Source organism: Pantherophis guttatus, chromosome 18 (genome assembly GCF_059756535.1).
Source record: "Pantherophis guttatus breed Tessera chromosome 18, ASM5975653v1, whole genome shotgun sequence".
In the NCBI taxonomy this organism is placed as follows: Eukaryota; Metazoa; Chordata; class Lepidosauria; order Squamata; family Colubridae; genus Pantherophis; species Pantherophis guttatus.
In genome coordinates this window covers 12,266,760-12,283,526 of record NC_142080.1, presented here as the reverse complement: position 1 = coordinate 12,283,526, position 16,767 = coordinate 12,266,760, and the positions used below count along the sequence as shown (strand labels likewise).

The window sequence follows — 16,767 nt, the reverse complement described above, 5'->3', positions numbered from 1 at the left end:
TTCCTTCTTCTTCCTTCCTTCTCATTCCCATCCCCTCCTTCCTACTTTCCTTCTCATTCCCATCTCCCCTTCCCTCCCTTCATTCTTCTCATTCCCATCTTCTCCCCTTCCCTTCTTCCTATTTTCCTTCTCCTTCCTTCCTTCCTTCTCCTTCCCATCTTCTCCCCCTCCCTATCTTCCTTCCTTCTTCTGCTTCCTTCCTTTTCATTCCCCCACCTCCTGCCCTTCCCTCCCTCCCTCCCTCCCTCCCTCTCAGAATCTTCTAGTATTTCTCAGCTTCGGTCACTTTAAGAGGCCGGAGAATTCTGGGAGTTGAAGTCCACCCAACTTCCAGGTGGCCAAGCTTGATAACCTGTAGGACCTTCTCCTCCTCCTCCTCTTCTTCTTTTTGTGGCTCCTTTTCTCCGGGGCCCCCACCCCCAGGACCCCCCCCCGGTGGGCGGAGGAGGGGAGGGGGGGTTTCCTCTTCTTTGCACTTATTGGGGTCTCCCCCCCCACCTTTCTCCCTCGTGCAACCTTCTCCCCCCGCCCTCCCCCACCCCCGCTTGCAAATCCTCCCCCCCTTCTTGCCAGCAAACCCCGTGTCTGCGTGTGGAAATGCAACACGCATCCCCGGGGGCCACGTTCACACAACCACCACCCCCCCAAGAAAAAAAAAGGGGGGGTCAGCAAAGGGGCTGCCGCTTGCATCGCCCCTGCGTGCAAGACGCGCGTCGCTCCCCGCGCACGTGTGCACGCGGAATGCACTCTGCACGCGCTCGGGGGCGCCCTTGTTTTTCCTTCCCAACCACTTCCGGAGGTTTGCCGGGAGGATCCGGGGCTGAGCCGCTTCCTCCGCCTCGCATTGCACAAAAAAAAAGAAGAGGTGACGTTGCCCGGGCTGCGCTGGGCGCTCCTGCAAGCGGCCCCCCCAATTCGCCCCCCCCCCGGCTCCACGATGTGGTTCTTCGCCCGGGACCCGATCCGAGACTTCCCCTTCGAGGCCGCCTCCCCGCCGGAGCCCCCGCTGGCCCAACCGGGGGGCGTCTGGCAGCTGCACCGCGGGCGGAGGAAGGTGGGCCCGGGCTGGGGGGGGTCTTTGCAAAGGAGGAGCCTCGGTCGGGGAGGAGGGGAGGGGGCTGCGCAGGGGGGGAGGGAGGGGAGCAAGGTGTGTGTTGGGAGGGGTCTCCCCTTCCTTTGGGGCAGGAGGGGGAGGGAGGGGAGCAAGGTGTGTGTGTGTGGGGGGTCTCCCCTTCCTTTGGGGCAGGAGGGGGAGGGAGGGGAGCAAGGTGTGTGTTGGGAGGGGTCTCCCCTTCCTTTGGGGCAGGAGGGGGAGGCAGGGGAGCAAGGTGTGTGTGTGGGGAGGGGTCTCCCCTTCCTTTGGGGCAGGAGGGGGAGGCAGGGGAGCAAGGTGTGTGTGTGGGGAGGGGTCTCCCCTTCCTTTGGGGCAGGAGGGGGAGGGAGGGGAGCAAGGTGTGTGTGTGTGGGGGGGTCTTCCCTTTCTTTAGGCCAGGAGGGGGAGGGAGGGGAGCAAGCTGTGGGGAGGGGTATCCCCTTCCTTTGGGGCAGGAGGGGGAGGGAGGGGAGCAAGGTGTGGGGAGGGGTCTCCCCTTCCTTTGGGGCAGGAGGGGGAGGGAGGGGAGCAAGGTGTGTGTGTGTGTGGGGGTCTTCCCTTTCTTTAGGCCAGGAGGGGGAGGGAGGGGAGCAAGCTGTGGGGAGGGGTCTCCCCTTCCTTTAGGGCAGGAGGGGGAGGGAGGGGAGGAAGGTGTGGGGAGGGGTCTCCCCTTCCTTTGGGGCAGGAGGGGGAGGGAGGGAAGCAAGGTGTGGGGAGAGGTCTCCCCTTCCTTTGGGGCAGAGGGGAATGGAGGGGAGCAAGGTGTGGGGAGGGGTCTGCCCTTCCTGTGGGGCAGGAGGGGGAGGGAGGGGAGCAGGTGTGGGGGGGTCTCCTTCCTTGGGGGCAGGAGGGGGAGGGAGGGGAGGAAGGTGTGGGGAGGGGTCTCCCCTTCCTTTGGGGCAGAGGGGAATGGAGGGGAGGAAGGTGTGGGGAGGGGTCTGCCCTTCCTGTGGGGCAGGAGGGGGAGGGAGGGGAGCAGGTGTGGGGGGGTCTCCTTCCTTGGGGGCAGGAGGGGGAGGGAGGGGAGCAAGGTGTGGGGAGGGGTCTCCCCTTCCTTTGGGGCAGAGGGGAATGGAGGGGAGGAAGGTGTGGGGAGGGGTCTCCCCTTCCTTTGGGGCAGGAGAGGGAGGGAGGGAAGCAAGGTGTGGGGAGGGGTATCCCCTTCCTTTGGGGCAGGAGGGGGAGGGAGGGGAGCAAGGGGTGGGGAGGGGTCTCCTTTTCCTTTGGGGCAGGAGGGGGAGGGAGGGGAGCAAGCTGTGGGGAGGGGTCTCCTTCCTCGGGGGCAGGAGGGGGAGGGAGGTGGGAAGGAGGGGGCGTTGGGGACTCCTGCCTGGGTCGACCTGCCTCCTTGCGGGATCTCTCGAAGGCTCCTATTTCACTGGTTGTCCACTAAGACTCCAAGGTCCCTCTCACAGTCACTGCTCTTAAACCTGGTTTGACCCCACTCTGTATGTGCAGAGTGGGTCAAACCCACTCCCCATGTTTTTGGGGAAACACTGATTCCATGTCTTCTTCCCCGATCCTGTAAATCCCACTCATTTTCTGACTTGAGTTTCCATATTACAGATCCTGGTTTGTTTTTTCAATAACCAGGTTTAACAGAGTTGTGTTAACACTGGGAAGAAGGTCCTAACTGGGTTTTTGCACTGTTCAGGGCTTTTCAGCCTGGGTAACGTGATGATGGGTTCAAAAATTCTCCACCCACCGTGCTTTTAAGATGTATGGTAGGGCTTGAAGGGACCCTAGAGGTCTTCTAGTCCAGCCCCCCCTGTTCAAGGCAGGAGGGACCTCATAGCATCCCGATTCAATTTATCTTTTGAAAATAACCTCCAGCGATGGAACCCCCAAAAGCCCAAGAGGCAAGCTAATCCATGGATGAATCGTCAGTTGTCGTAAAATGACAATCTAAAGTCAATAAAACAGAAATGACAGAGATAAAAAGATGCTCAGCACAAGCGAGCGAGAGCCCTCCTTCCCCTTAGTGACTAGCTAGGATTTCATGGCTCTTCTTAAACCTAGGCGAGTGGGGTGGGGGGGGGCACTTGGATCCGGAGAACTGACAAATTGATCATGGCCTGATTGTGGCCATTCCCTCTCACCCCTTGTTCGTTTTCATTTCCGCAGACCACGGGCGAATCGGTCTCCCTTTTCGTACACGAGGTGAAGCCGAGTTCCGAAGAGCAGATCCAGCTTGCCAAAACGGCCTTCAAATTCCTCAAGACGCTCCGGCACCCCAATATCCTGTCCTACATCGATGGCTTAGAGGTAGCTTCAAGATGCGGTTTGAGCAACAGGCGTTTGGAACCTCTTGGGGTGCAAATGCCGAGTCTTCCATTGCAGATGTATTTATTTTTATTATTATTATTACTATCAAGCTCAGAGAGCATCACGGAACGCCTCGTTTCCACCCTCAGCTACATCCCCATCAGTGGATCTGCTGGCAGGGGCATCACAGGCTGGTCCTTTGCTGATTCCAGGGCAGCCCCCCCAGGCCAGATCTAGGCACCCTGCAGGCCGGATCCGGCCCGCAGGCCTTGAGTTTGACACCCCTACTTTATTGAGACATTTCATTGTCTAAGTAGGTAACATCATCAGTTGGAAGTGAGTGTGGAGTTTGCTCAGTTTATGTAAAATCTCTTGCTTGTTTTGACGGAGAGAGAGTTTTCTCCTGGGTGGTTCCTTGATTAGGGTATTGTTTTCTGCTTCCTTGTTTGGTGTAAATCCCTGCTTATCTGGCTTTCTCTTTCTGGGGGTCCCTTGGAGTTCTTCGAGCTTGCAAACATTTCATGAGCCAACATCATTGGTATGTGTGAATGTGGAATTTGTTCCCTGTTTATATACAGTCATTTGGTTCAGAGCAATTTTCTCCTTAGTGGTTCCCGGATCAAGGAAATATTTTCTGCTTAATTGTTTGTCTGGTGTTAATCCCTGCTTATCTGGCTGTTGCCTCCTATTTCCTGGTCCTGTTGTTGCCTTCTTAGCTTTTTTATTGTGTGTAAATGTGATTTATCCCTGTGAAAGATCTGCAAGAAAACTAACCAAACTCAGAGAGCGCCAAGGACCCCGCAGGTCAACCCCGAGCTACAAATATTCTCTTCTATTGAAACCAGCACATTGGCAACTAGCTGTTGTAACCTGTCAGCTGCCGGCCCCTCCAGCAGCCAAATCGGAGGAGGAGGAGGAGGCGTGGGAGTCGGGGTCAGCATCAGGCCAACCTGAGAGCTCCGAGGGGGAAGAGGGAATGGAGCTGGCAGAGAGAGAGGGGGACAGAAGCAGAGCCTAGGCCAGTGATGGCTAAACCTTTTTGCCATCGCGTGCCAGGAGAGGGGGGGGCGGGGGAGGGTCGCGCGCGCACGTGCCCACGCACATGTGTGCGCAACCCCCTCCCCCCCCCCGCTCCTGGTACATGATGGCCTGGTAGGCCTGTTTTTCTTTCTTACCTGGTTCCAGATCCTCTCTGTGTATCTGGGAAGGGCGAAAACAGCCTTTCCCACTCCCTTGGAGGCCCTACGGAGGCTGAAAGGGCCCATTTCCCCATTCCCGGTGGGACAGGAAGTGACATTTTTTGCTGTCCCCAGCCTCCAGAACCTCTCTAGGAGTCTCTAGGAGCCTCTCCAGGAGTCTCTAGGAGCCTCTCTAGGAGTCTCTGGAGGCTGGGGACAGGAAAAAACGTCACTTCCTGTCCCACCGGGAATGGGGAAATGGGCCCTTTCAGCCTCCGTAGGGCCTCCAAGGGAGTGGGAAAGGCTGTTTTCGCCCTTCCCAGATACACAGAGAGGATCTGGAACCAGGTAAGAAAGAAAAACGGGCCTTACCCCCCCCCCCCAGGCCCTCCAGAGTCAGGAAACAGCCTGTTTCCCTACTTCTGATGGGCCCAGAAGGCCCGAAAATCAGCTGGCCGGCGTGCGCATGCGCCCCAGAGCTGAGCTGGCGTGCCCACTAATATGGCTCCGCGTGCCACAGGTTCGCCATCACGGGCCTAGGCCGTCCGTCAACCCTCAGATGGAGAGTCAACAGCCCCCAGGTCTGGAGGTGACTGTTGAAGAAGAGGAGGAACATCTGGGTCCAGTGCCTGACGTACGGATGCACAGAAGGCAGAGGAGAGGAGAGCAGTGGAAATCTATGGGCCGGTCCTTGGGACGGAAGAGCCACCGCTGCTAGCGAAGCCCCTCCCTAGCTCTGGGGATAAAAGGCAGGGGGCGGAGATGAATAGACGTGTCAGACAACTATTCCTCTCCCTGCCGGAAGGACTTGTTAACTTGTGGTGAGAGAGAAACTGTTTTTCCGGGGCTGCTGGCGCTCCTAATAAAGGAATATTTTGATTTAACTAAAGAGGGTTTGTCGTGTTTGGGGAGCTCGGTCAGAACACTAGCAAATGTCCATTTGTCCAACCACTTGTGACGGTTTTTACGACACGCTCTCCTGCCGTTCCCCACTTGCCTCCCCACCCCTCATATTCCTCCATGGTGAGAATGACATTTTCTTCTTTGGTTTTGCAGACAGAGAAAAGTTTACACGTGGTCACCGAGCCGGTGACGCCATTGCCGGCTTACCTGGAGTCGCGGGGGGACGGGAAGGGTTTGAGCGAGCCGGAGATTTCCTGGGGTCTTCATCAGATTGCGGTGAGTGCTGGGGAGACCTGTATCAGGGCCAGGGAGTGGGGGGGGGGAGCTGGGTTAGACTCCTTCACACAAGTAGTCCTCTACTTATGACTGTTCGCTTAGTGACCGTTCCAAGTTACGACCTATCTGAAAAAGTATTCTGCCCCAGCTCCGGATTCCGGGAGGATATTGACACACACCAACGGTCCTTATCAAATTTATTAAGTAGCAAGAATAAACAAGACCGGCAAAGGTTGGCAACCAGCCCAGAAATCAGGATATGATAAACCAAAATACTCTGATTATAAATACAAGTTGTTTCCAGCAAAAAAGCACTAGCTGCGTGTGACTTAAATAGGCTAAGGGAGTGGCCAATTATCCTCAAGCCTTACTCTCGAGGAGACCTCCTCCTCCTCCTCCTGAGTAGCCACTCCTGCCTTTTGGCAGCCCTGCGTGCCCGAGCATTGAGGAGAGGCTCCTCCACTTCACTCTCTCCACTTGACGGAGCCTCTGGAGATTCTGAAGGCCCTGGCTGAGTCTCTGCCTCTGGCACCACATCCTCTTCGGCCTCCTCGCTGTCCGACGCAAGTGTGGGCTGCTGGCGCGACACCACACCAGCCTCCTCTTCGTCGGGATCAGCCACAATCCGCGCAGGCCGCTGGCGGGCCACAACAAAAAGGGATTACTGGTATATTCCCAAATATATATTCTCGACTAATGACTGCCATTAAGCCCAACATTTCTGCTGCTAAACGAAACATTTGTTAATTGAATTCTGCCCCATTTTACAATCTCTCTTGCCACCGTTGTTAAGTGAATCAGTGCAGTTGATAAGTTAGAAACACGGCTGTTAAGTGAATCTGGCATCCCCACTGACTTTTGGCTTGTCAGAAGGTTGCAAAAGGGAGATCACATCAGGTGTGAAATGCTCCCGGTTCGGACCGGATCGGGCGATCTGGTAGCAATTGTGGCAGGTGGTTCGGAGAACCGGTAGTGATGGCGGCGCAAGGCTCCGCCCACCCGCCCGGGTGCCGTTACTTCCTGCTTTTGAAAAGTAAAAAAAAGGCTCTGACGATCGTCCAGCACAGCTGTGATCGTCAGAGTCTTTTTTTTAACCTTTTAAAAGCATTTTTTACAACCTATTTGGCCACGCCCACCCAGTCACATTACCTTCCCCCCCAAGCCACACCCACAGAACCGGTAGTAAAAGTTTACATTTCACCACTGGATCATGTGACCCTGGGGGGAGGGGACACGGCAACGGTCATAAATATGAGCCAGTGGCCAAGCCTCTGAATTTGGATTGCGTGACCCTGGGGATGCTTCAAAGGCCGTAACTGTGAAAAATGGTCGTAAGTCACTTTTTGCAAGTTCTGTTGTAACTTTCAATGGTCACTCAATGAACTGTTGTAAGTTGGGGACTATTTATTTATTTATTTATTCATTCATTCATTTGTTTATTTCATTTATTTATTTATTTATTTTATTTATTTATTTATTTCATTTATTTATTTATTCCGTTCATTCATTCATTCAGTATATAAATAACTAGTATTTATATACTGCTTATTTATGTATTTATTAGGTGTATATCCGGTGTTTCCCTCAGGGATCAAGCAGGTTGTGTGAATTCAGCCCCCTTGACCAGGCTAAGGGTCAAGATATGTCAGATCCTTGGCCGTGACCTGTGACCCCTTCCTTGACCGTCTTCTGTCCCCTCTCCCCTTTCCTTCCTTAGAAAGCCCTCAGTTTCCTGGTCAACGACTGTCATCTCGTCCATAACAACGTCTGCCTGGGCGTGGTTTACGTGGACCGTGCTGGCGAGTGGAAGCTGGGTGGCTTGGATTACATGTGCTCGGCCCAGGGAGACGTCACCGTGCCACAGAAGGGGGTCCCCGAGCTGGAGAAATACAACCCCCCCGAATTATCCGACAGCACCAAAAACGTTGGCGAGAAATGGTGGGTTTACCTCTCTTTCTCTCTCCATGTTTTAAATCAGTATTTTTAAAATACAGGGAGTCCTCGACTTATGACAGTTCGTTTAGTGGCCGTTCAACATTACAACGGCACTGCAAAAAGTGACTTATGACCGTTTCTCACACTTACGGCCATTGCAGCATCCCTGTGAGCGTGTGGATCAAAATTCAGACTTTGGCAACCATCTAATATTTATGACGGTCTCAATGTCCCGGGGTCATGTGATCCCCTTTGGCCACCTTCTGACCAGCAAAGTAACACTGTAACAGAGTTGGAAGGGACCTCGGAGGTCATCTAGTCCAACCCCCTGCTCACGCAGGAGGAGACCTGTACTAGGGATTCGAACCGCCGAACTGCCGACCTTTCTGATCGACAAGCTCAGTGTCTTAGCCACTGAGCCACCTAGTCAGGCTAGGATTCAGTGGGGAAGCCCGATTCGCTTAACACCCGTGTGACTAATTTAACAACTCCGACAATTCAGTTAGGTCATAAAATGGGCAAATTTCACTTAACGGCTGTTTTGTTTAGCAGCAGAAATTTTGGGCTCATTTGCTCAAAGAGGAAGATCTGCCAGAAGAGATGAAAGAATTATTGGTGGGGGCCCTTGAGACCGGAAAGCGAGACGTAGATGTGGAGGCAGATGAAATACTCAAATTAATGAGTGATGTAAGGAGACATTAAGGTCCCACGGGAGGAACAAGTGAGCTTTGTTAAAAAGTCAATGAGAGTCGAAATACTAAAAAGGGCAAGAGATGATGGATAGATAACAGAATACTTCTATTTAGTATACTTCTTTAATACTTTATACTTTAATACTTCTTAGGCCGGGCTATCAACATAATAATTTTAAATTGGGTGTTTTAAATTTCTGGGGTTTTAAACTGAGCCGAATTATTTAATAATTTTAAATAATTTTAATTGATGTTTGTCTTGTGCTTTTAATAGGCTGTACACCGCCCTGAGTCCTTCGGGAGAAGGGCGGTATAGAAATAAAATTATTATTATTATTATTATTATTATTATTATTATTATTATTATTATTATTATTGAGATTTTTTTTTTAATTTTTAAACAAATATACATAAAAGCCTTATTACATTGCAAACAGTGTGTCGGTTGGTTACAAGTCTTTTGTGCCTCTTCACCAAATTCATAGCTTACAATTTACAGTTTATCTAAATTCTCATGTCATCGATCTAGTATATATCTATATATTATTATCCTCTGAAATGAGTAAATTGACATTTGAAATTAGAGAACAAGAAGATAAACAATACTATAAGATATGGGACTTATTTTATCAGTGGTTAGACAAAAAAATATGGAAATGAAATATGGTAGAGATCTTCACAATACACGAAGTGTAGAATGATGTGAAATAAAATATAAATATGTATTAGTAGACAGAGTTAGGAGGAATGAAATGAATGTTATAATAAAAATTAACTCAAAATTTAAGAATATTTTGAATAATAACGAGGGAAGAAATAGCCATAATTAAATAAATGATTAATGAGGAACAGAATACTTCTTAATATGGGATTTGTTTTACTAATGGTTAGAAAATAGAAGTAGAAATTAGAAATTGGGAAAATACTACCGTGTATACTGCTACATAATACAATACATTATTATTATGTATGTGTAAATATTAGAAGTTGAAAGATTATTATGCGTAAATAATAATAATAATAATAATAATAATAATAATAATAATAATAATGATGATGATGATGATGATGATGATGATGATGTGAATTGACCCGGAGAATACACTCTTCACCAAACACCTATGGATGTTAAAGAAAAAATATATAATTGTGGTCATAAGTTGAGGACTACCTTTACCGTGTTTCTCAACCCTCGGTCACTGTGCTGGCTGGGGAATTCTGGGAGTTGAAATCCACCCGTTTTAAAGCGGCCAAGGTTGAAAAATACCGTTTTTTTAATCAGTGGATTTGTGGATCTCGTATCTGCACATATGAGTAGCATCTTAGTTGGGGGAGGGGTTTGACCCGAGCCCCCAAATGAAGATTTTGGGGTTTGCAAGGGAGCAGGGGTGGGGAAGGACAGGAGAGCTGAGAAGACACTGAGCTTGTCGATCGGAAAGGTCGGCAGTTTGGCGGTTCGAATCCCTAGTACAGGTCTCCTGCGTGAGCAGGGGGTTAGACTAGATGACCTCCAAGGTCCCTTCCAACTCTGTTACAAGCACCAAGCGACGCATACAAAATGCAGTCGCTTCAAGTCGGATTCGGATCCAATGGGGTTCAATGTCAGCCCTTCAGCCATTTTTCTCCCTGGCGCCTTCAGGACTGGCACAGTGGAGACGAATCGAGCTGTGGGAACGTAAAGGGGGGGGGGAGGTAGAGATAGCTGGGGGATTGTAGCCAAAATAAAATTCTTTCCTCTGAGAACCAAGGACGTTCCCACCAGGTGCTAAAGAGGTGGGATTCTGAGACCAACTGACCCCTTGGACTGTGGCCTGATTGGACCATGTGATCAGAGGTGGAATTCAGCCGGTTCGTACCGGTTCGGGCGAATCGGTAGTGGCGACTGCAGGTGGGCCTGCCCGCCACCCGCCCCGGTGTAATGCCATCCTATTTAGCCCGGTTTTTGCGGCCAGGTGCATGCATGGAAGGCACGCGCATGAGAGGCAAACCAGATGTCAGCGTTGCAACGCTGGCATAGAGAGAGAGCAGAGGAGAGCGAAAGATAAACTCTGAAACTTTTGCCTGCTAAATCCCTTTGAAGCTTGGTTGTCGTGGAAATAGGGGAGGGGGCACATTCCTGAGAAATGACGAGGAAAAGAAGTCTGAAGAATGTCTTGGAAGACAGCTAATGAGAAGCAGAGATTTGGGGATCGGAAAGGGAGGGATTGGGAGGCAAAAGGTCAGTCTTGTCCGCGTGGAGTCATGATCCGGTGGCTGAGCTCAATTAAAGAAAGATTTCCTGAAAGATTGGCAGTTTGGAAATTCATTTAATTTTGAGATAGCACCGCAGTCTGACAGACGGACAAGACTGACACCAGTCTGACACCAATGGTAAGAATATGTGAAACCTACTGCTGCATGTGATGAATTGCATGGACATAAACTTTGCTTTTAGCTGGGGGGGAAATAAAACTTTGCTTTTAGCTGGGAGGGAACCCGAGGGGGGTTTAGAGTCGGGTTTCCTCAGATGTGCCAATAAAAAGGTAAAGGTGAAGGTTCCTGTTCTGCCCCAGCTCCGGATTCCGGGAGGATATTGACACACACCAACGGTCCTTATCAAATTTATTAAGTAGCAAGAATAAACAAGACTGGCAAAGGTTGGCAACCAGCCCAGAAAGCAAGATATGATAAACCAAAATACTCTGATTATAAATACAAGTTGTTTCCAGCAAAAAAGCACTAGCTGCGTGTGACTTAAATAGGCTAAGGGAGTGGCCAATTATCCTCAAGCCTTACTCTCGAGGAGACCTCCTCCTCCTGAGTAGCCACTCCTGCCTTTTGGCAGCCCTGCGTGCCCGAGCATTGAGGAGAGGCTCCTCCACTTCGCTCTCTCCACTTGAAGGAGCCTCTGGAGGTTCTGAAGGCCCTGGCTGAGTCTCTGCCTCTGGCATCACATCCTCTTCGGCCTCCTCGCTGTCCGACGCGAGCGCCGGCTGCTGGCGCGACACCACACCAGCCTCCTCTTCGTCAGGATCAGCCACGATCCGCACAGGCCGCTGGTGGGCCACAACAGTTCCCCTCGCACATATGTGCTAGTCGTTCCCGACTCTAGGGGGCGGTGCTCATCTCCGTTTCAAAGCCGAAGAGCCAGCGCTGTCCGAAGACGTCTCCGTGGTCATGTGGCCGGCATGACTCAATGCCAAAGGCGCACAGAACGCTGTTCCCTTCCCACCAAAGGTGGTTCCTATTTTTCCACTTGCATTTTTTACCTGCTTTCGAACTGCTAGGTTGGCAGAAGCTGGGACAAGTCACGGGAGCTCACCCTGTTACGCGGCCCTCGGGATTCAAACCGCTGAACTGCCGACCTATCGATCGACAAGCTCAGCATCTGATCCACTGAGCCACCACGTCAATATGACATGACTAATTAATCTATACTTTGAGGAACATGCCTGCCTTGGAGTTTTGATTCCTTTGGGTGTGTTCTTGGAACTCTGACACCCAATTACCACCCAATTTCGAAAATCCATTCGAATGAGAAAAATCAATCCAATTTCTGAATGGGTTGCGGGAGGAATCCTTTTCAGGAATGCTTAAAAGTATCTGCACCGATTGGAGGCCTACTATGCAAGTGGGATCCTTACTTGCCAAGGGCTACACCGGACAGCCCTGAAAGCTTTGGGGCTCCCCTTGGAGACTGTCTTATCGGTTTCTGCCCCAGGGTCATTTTCATTACAAAGTAAGAAATTATTAACCACTTTCCAGGGATCTAATCAATAAAAGTTAAGCTCAATGAAAAGTGTTTAAATTTAGTTTTGGCTTCTCTAACTCTGGCGAGGGCAGCAGGTCAAAGTCAAAGGTAAAAATCAGTTTTGCTGATTTTCTAGCTGCCAGTCAGGGTATGCCACTCATGTCTCCTATATCTACAGATGTTGAGACTCTGGAAAAAGTGGAGAGATGATTAGGGGATTGGAGGCTAAAATATGTGAAGGACATTTGCAGGAATTGGTTATGGTTAGTCTAGAGAAAAGAAGGACTAGGGATGACATGGTAGCAGTCTTCCAGTATTTGAGGGGCTGCCACAAAGAAGAGGAGGCCCAACCTATTCTCCAAAGCACCCAAAGGCTGAATAAGAAGCAAAGGATGGAAACTAATCAAGGGGAGAAGCAACCTGGAACTAAGGAGAAATTTCCTTAGGTTCTCCTGCTTGAGCAGGGGGCTGGACTAGAAGATCTCCAAGGTCCCCTCCAGCTCTATTTCTATTCCTATTCCTATCCCTATTCCTATTTCTTCTATTTCTATTATTTCCATTCGTATTCCATTTCATTTCATTCCATTCCATTATTCTATTCTATTCTATTCTAATTTCTGTTTCTATTTCTATTTCTATTCCATTCCATATTTTCTGTTCTGTTCTATTCTATTCTATTCTATTCTATTCTATTCTATTCTATTCTATTCTATTCTATTCTATTCTATTCTATTCTATTCTATACTATTCTATTCTATTCTATTCCATTCCATTCCATTCCATTCCATTCCATTCCATTCCATTATTCTATTCTAATTTCTACTTCTATTTCCATTCTATTCCATTCCATTCCATTCTATATTTATTCCATTCTATTTCATATATTATTCTATTCTATTCTAATTTCTGTTTCTATTCCATTCCATTCCATTCCATATTTATCCTATCCTATCCCATCCCATCCCATCCCATCCCATCCCATCCCATCCCATCCCATCCCATCCCATCCCATCCCATCCCATTCTATTCTATTCTATTCTATTCTATTCCATTCCATTCCATTCCATTATTCTATTCTAATTTCTACTTCTATTTCCATTCTATTCCATTCCATTCCATTCTATATTTATTCCATTCTATTTCATATATTATTCTATTCTATTCTATTCTATTCTAATTTCTGTTTCTATTCCATTCCATTCCATTCCATTCCATATTTATCCTATCCTATCCTATCCCATCCCATCCCATCCCATCCCATCCCATCCCATCCCATCCCATTCCATTCCATTCTATATTTATTCCATTCCATTCCATTCTATTCCTATTCCTATTCCTATTCCTATTCCTATTCCTATTCCTATTCCTATTCCTATTCCTATTCCTATCTCTACTCTACTCTACTCTACACCTATTCCTATTCCTGTTCTACTCTACTCTACTCTACTCTACTCTACTCTACTCTACTCTATTCCTAACAGTGAGAAGAATTAATCAGTGGAACAGAAGTTGCCTCCAGAAGTTGGGGGTGCTCCATCACTGGAGGCTTTTAAGAAGAGTGTGGACAGCCACTTGTCTGAAATGGGACAGGGTCTCCTGCTTGTGCAGGGGGTTGGACTAGAAGACCTCCAAGGTCCCTTCCAACTCTTTGTTATTCTGTAAATTCTTTCCCATAGCTGGTACCTTGCCTTGGAAACAAGGCAGGCTCACACAGTGCAAATGCGAAGCTTTGTGTTAACATAACTAAAGGCTGAATGCACACATCTGTATACAGTGAAGACATCCAGGTTTCAAAGGGATGGCTCGATTCACACGCAGCCCTTTATTTGGAATAAGGCACAAACCTGTTTTTAACCTGGTTTTGTCTTTTGTGGGAATCCCTTCAAGCATAGATCGGTCTGTGTCGTATTTTGGAGGGGTGGGTTGGTTTAAATCTGTCTTGGAAAGAAACTATCCACTGGGGGGGGCATGGAGCTAGTCCTCATGATTCTGACTTGACTCGAACTTGCTTCCTGTGTGTGGTCTTAGGTCAGCAGACATGTGGCGATTGGGCTGCCTCATCTGGGAGGTTTTCAACGGCCCCCTGACCCGATCGTCCTCCCTGCGGTCCCTCAACAAAGTGAGTCTGTTTGGCGACCCTTTCCCAACAGTTCGTTGAATGGGGGTTGACTGAGCTGACCCCGTTTCCTGGGTTCACACAACCCCATCAACTGTAACCGAGATTGACAGTTCGCACCGTTGGTTGGTTGGTGGTGAGAATACAGGTTTTCTCTGATGCATGAAGTGGGCTGGGTACAGAGGGACAAAATGGTCTTCCAGGGCGGACACGGAGTGGACCGAATGGAGGTAGCTAGCTTTGTAAATCACATGGTGGTGTGAATTCCCTTTCTTTCTTTCTTTCTTTCTTTCTTTCTTTCTTTCTTTCTTTCTTTCTTTCTTTCTTTCTTTCTTTCTTTCCTTCCTTCCTTCCTTCCTTCCTTCCTTCTCTTCCTTCCTTCCTTCCTTCCTTCCTTCCTTCCTCCCTCCCTCCCTTCATTTCTTCCTTACTTTTTCTTCAATCTAATTCCTCCCCTACTATTTCTTTTGTCCTTCCTTCCTTCCTTCCTTCCTTCCTTCCTTCCTTCCTTCCTTCCTTTCTTTCTTTCTTTCTTTCTTTCTTTCTCTCTTTTTTTCTTTCCTCCCTCCCTCCCTCCATTTCTTCCTTCCTTTTTCTTCAGTCTAATTCCTCCCTTCCTCTTTCTTTTGTTCTTTCTTTCTTTCTTTCCTTCCTTCCTTCCTTCCTTCATTTCTTCCTTACTTCTTCTTCAATCTAATTCCTCCCCTCCTATTTCTTCCTTCCTTCCTTCCTTCCTTCCTTCCTTCCTTCCTTCCTTCCTTCCTTCTCTCTCTCTCTTTCTTTCTCTCTCTCTTTCTTTCTCTCTCTCTTTTCTCTCTCTCTCTCTCTCTTCCCCTAGATGTAAAAAGAGTGGGCTGGCATATTAGGAGTAAAAGATAGATGAATACCCAGAAATGGGTTAGACCAGTTTTCTCAACCTTGATAACTTTAAGACTTCAAGTCCACCCATCTTAAAGTTGCCAATGTGGTGAATCGGTGCCCTAAAATGAAGTGTGTTTTGTCTACTCCATAAAGTTGCAAAGTGAAAAAGGCCGCAGGTTGCACAGTTGACATTGGAACTGCACGAGACATGAACGGTGCCCATCTTGTCTTCCCTCTCCTGCTTCTGGGTAGACTGGCTTTCTGTTGGAAACCACCATCTCCTTCTTCTGACCTATCTGCCTCCTTCCTTCTCTTCCAGATCCCCAAGTCCTTGGTGCCCCATTACTGCGAGCTGGTTTGTGCCAATCCCAAGCTACGACCCAGCCCATCCAAATTCCTGCAGAATTGCTCTCGGATGGGCGGTTTCATGGACAACAAGTTTGTGGAGACCAACCTCTTTCTGGAGGAGATCCAGGTGAGCGCAGGGGAGCACCAAAGGCTCCTGGCCTGTGTCCGGTTGATTTTACGGCTGTCCATGGGGCTAAAGTGTAGGAAGAAGTCCTGGTTGTGGGTCAAAGAACTTGGTTGAACCTTGGAACATTTGAGATTTCAATCTCCATATCTGGAGGTGTTTGCCATTCACACATTATTGCAATAAAATATAGGAATTTTTTTACTGATTTTTTTTTTACTGATCCCTTTTACTAAAATACGACGTGAATGTGCTGATAGATAGATAGATAGATAGATAGATAGATAGATAGATAGATAGATAGATATAGGTAGGTAGGTAGATAGGCAGACAGACAGGCAGATAGTTGATAGATAGATAGATGATAGATAAATAGATGATATATAGATGATATATAAATAGATAGATGATAGATAGATGATAGATAGAGGTAGGTAGATAGGCAGACAGATAGATGATAGATAGATAGATAGATAGATAGATAGATAGATAGATAGATAGATACTGGATGTCATAAGGCAGCGTTTCCCATACCTGGTAAAATCACACCAAGTTGTGTAAAAGTCCCATCACATCAGGAGCATTGAAATGGCCTTCAAGATTGCCACATATCCTAAAAAATATATATAAATCTCCCAAATTTTCCTACGAAGCCAAGAATCATTGAAATTACCAATGTAATTTGTTGAAAAGTTATAATAGCAATAGCACTTAGACTTATATACTGCTTCACAGTGCTTTGCAGCTCTAAGTGGTTTACAGTGTCAGCCTCTTGCCCCCAACAATCCAAGTCCTCATTTTACCGACCTCGAAAGGATGGAAGGCTAAGTCAACCTTGAGCTGGTGAGGATCGAATCCTGGCAGTCGGCAGAGTTAGCTTGTAATACTGCACTCTAACCACTGGGAGGGAGGGAAGGAGGGAAGGGAAGGGAAGGGAAGGGAAGGGAAGGGAAGGAAAGGAAAGGAAAGGAAAGGAAAGGAAAGGAAAGGAAAGGAAAGGAAGATACCACTTAGCACTTAGACTTATATAGTGCTTTACAGTGCTTTACAGCCCTCTCTAAGCAGTTTACAGAGTCAGCCTCTTGCCCCCAACAATCTGGGTCCTCATTTTACTGACCATGGAGGGCTGAGTCAACCTTGAGCTGGTCAGGATCGAACTCCTGGCAGTGGGCAGAGTTAGCCTGCAATCCTGTATTCTACCTACCGTGCCACGATAAAAGACAGTTCAGTGGTATTGTTCTTATAA

At 48.4% G+C, this 16,767-nt stretch overlaps 1 protein-coding gene across 1 annotated transcript in view; it reads left to right on the top strand.

Moving 5' to 3' along the window:
- The first annotated feature begins 325 nt into the window (after positions 1 to 325).
- Positions 326 to 16,767, top strand: part of SCYL1 (SCY1 like pseudokinase 1) — a 39,171-nt gene continuing 22,729 nt past the window's right edge. Inside the window, exons 1-6 of the mRNA XM_060682599.2 lie at positions 326 to 1,054; positions 3,218 to 3,358; positions 5,593 to 5,715; positions 7,433 to 7,653; positions 14,101 to 14,191; positions 15,369 to 15,524. Of these exons, the coding sequence (XP_060538582.2) occupies positions 938 to 1,054; positions 3,218 to 3,358; positions 5,593 to 5,715; positions 7,433 to 7,653; positions 14,101 to 14,191; positions 15,369 to 15,524 (849 nt within the window). The 5' untranslated portion in view covers positions 326 to 937. The remainder of the gene's footprint in view (positions 1,055 to 3,217; positions 3,359 to 5,592; positions 5,716 to 7,432; positions 7,654 to 14,100; positions 14,192 to 15,368; positions 15,525 to 16,767) is intronic.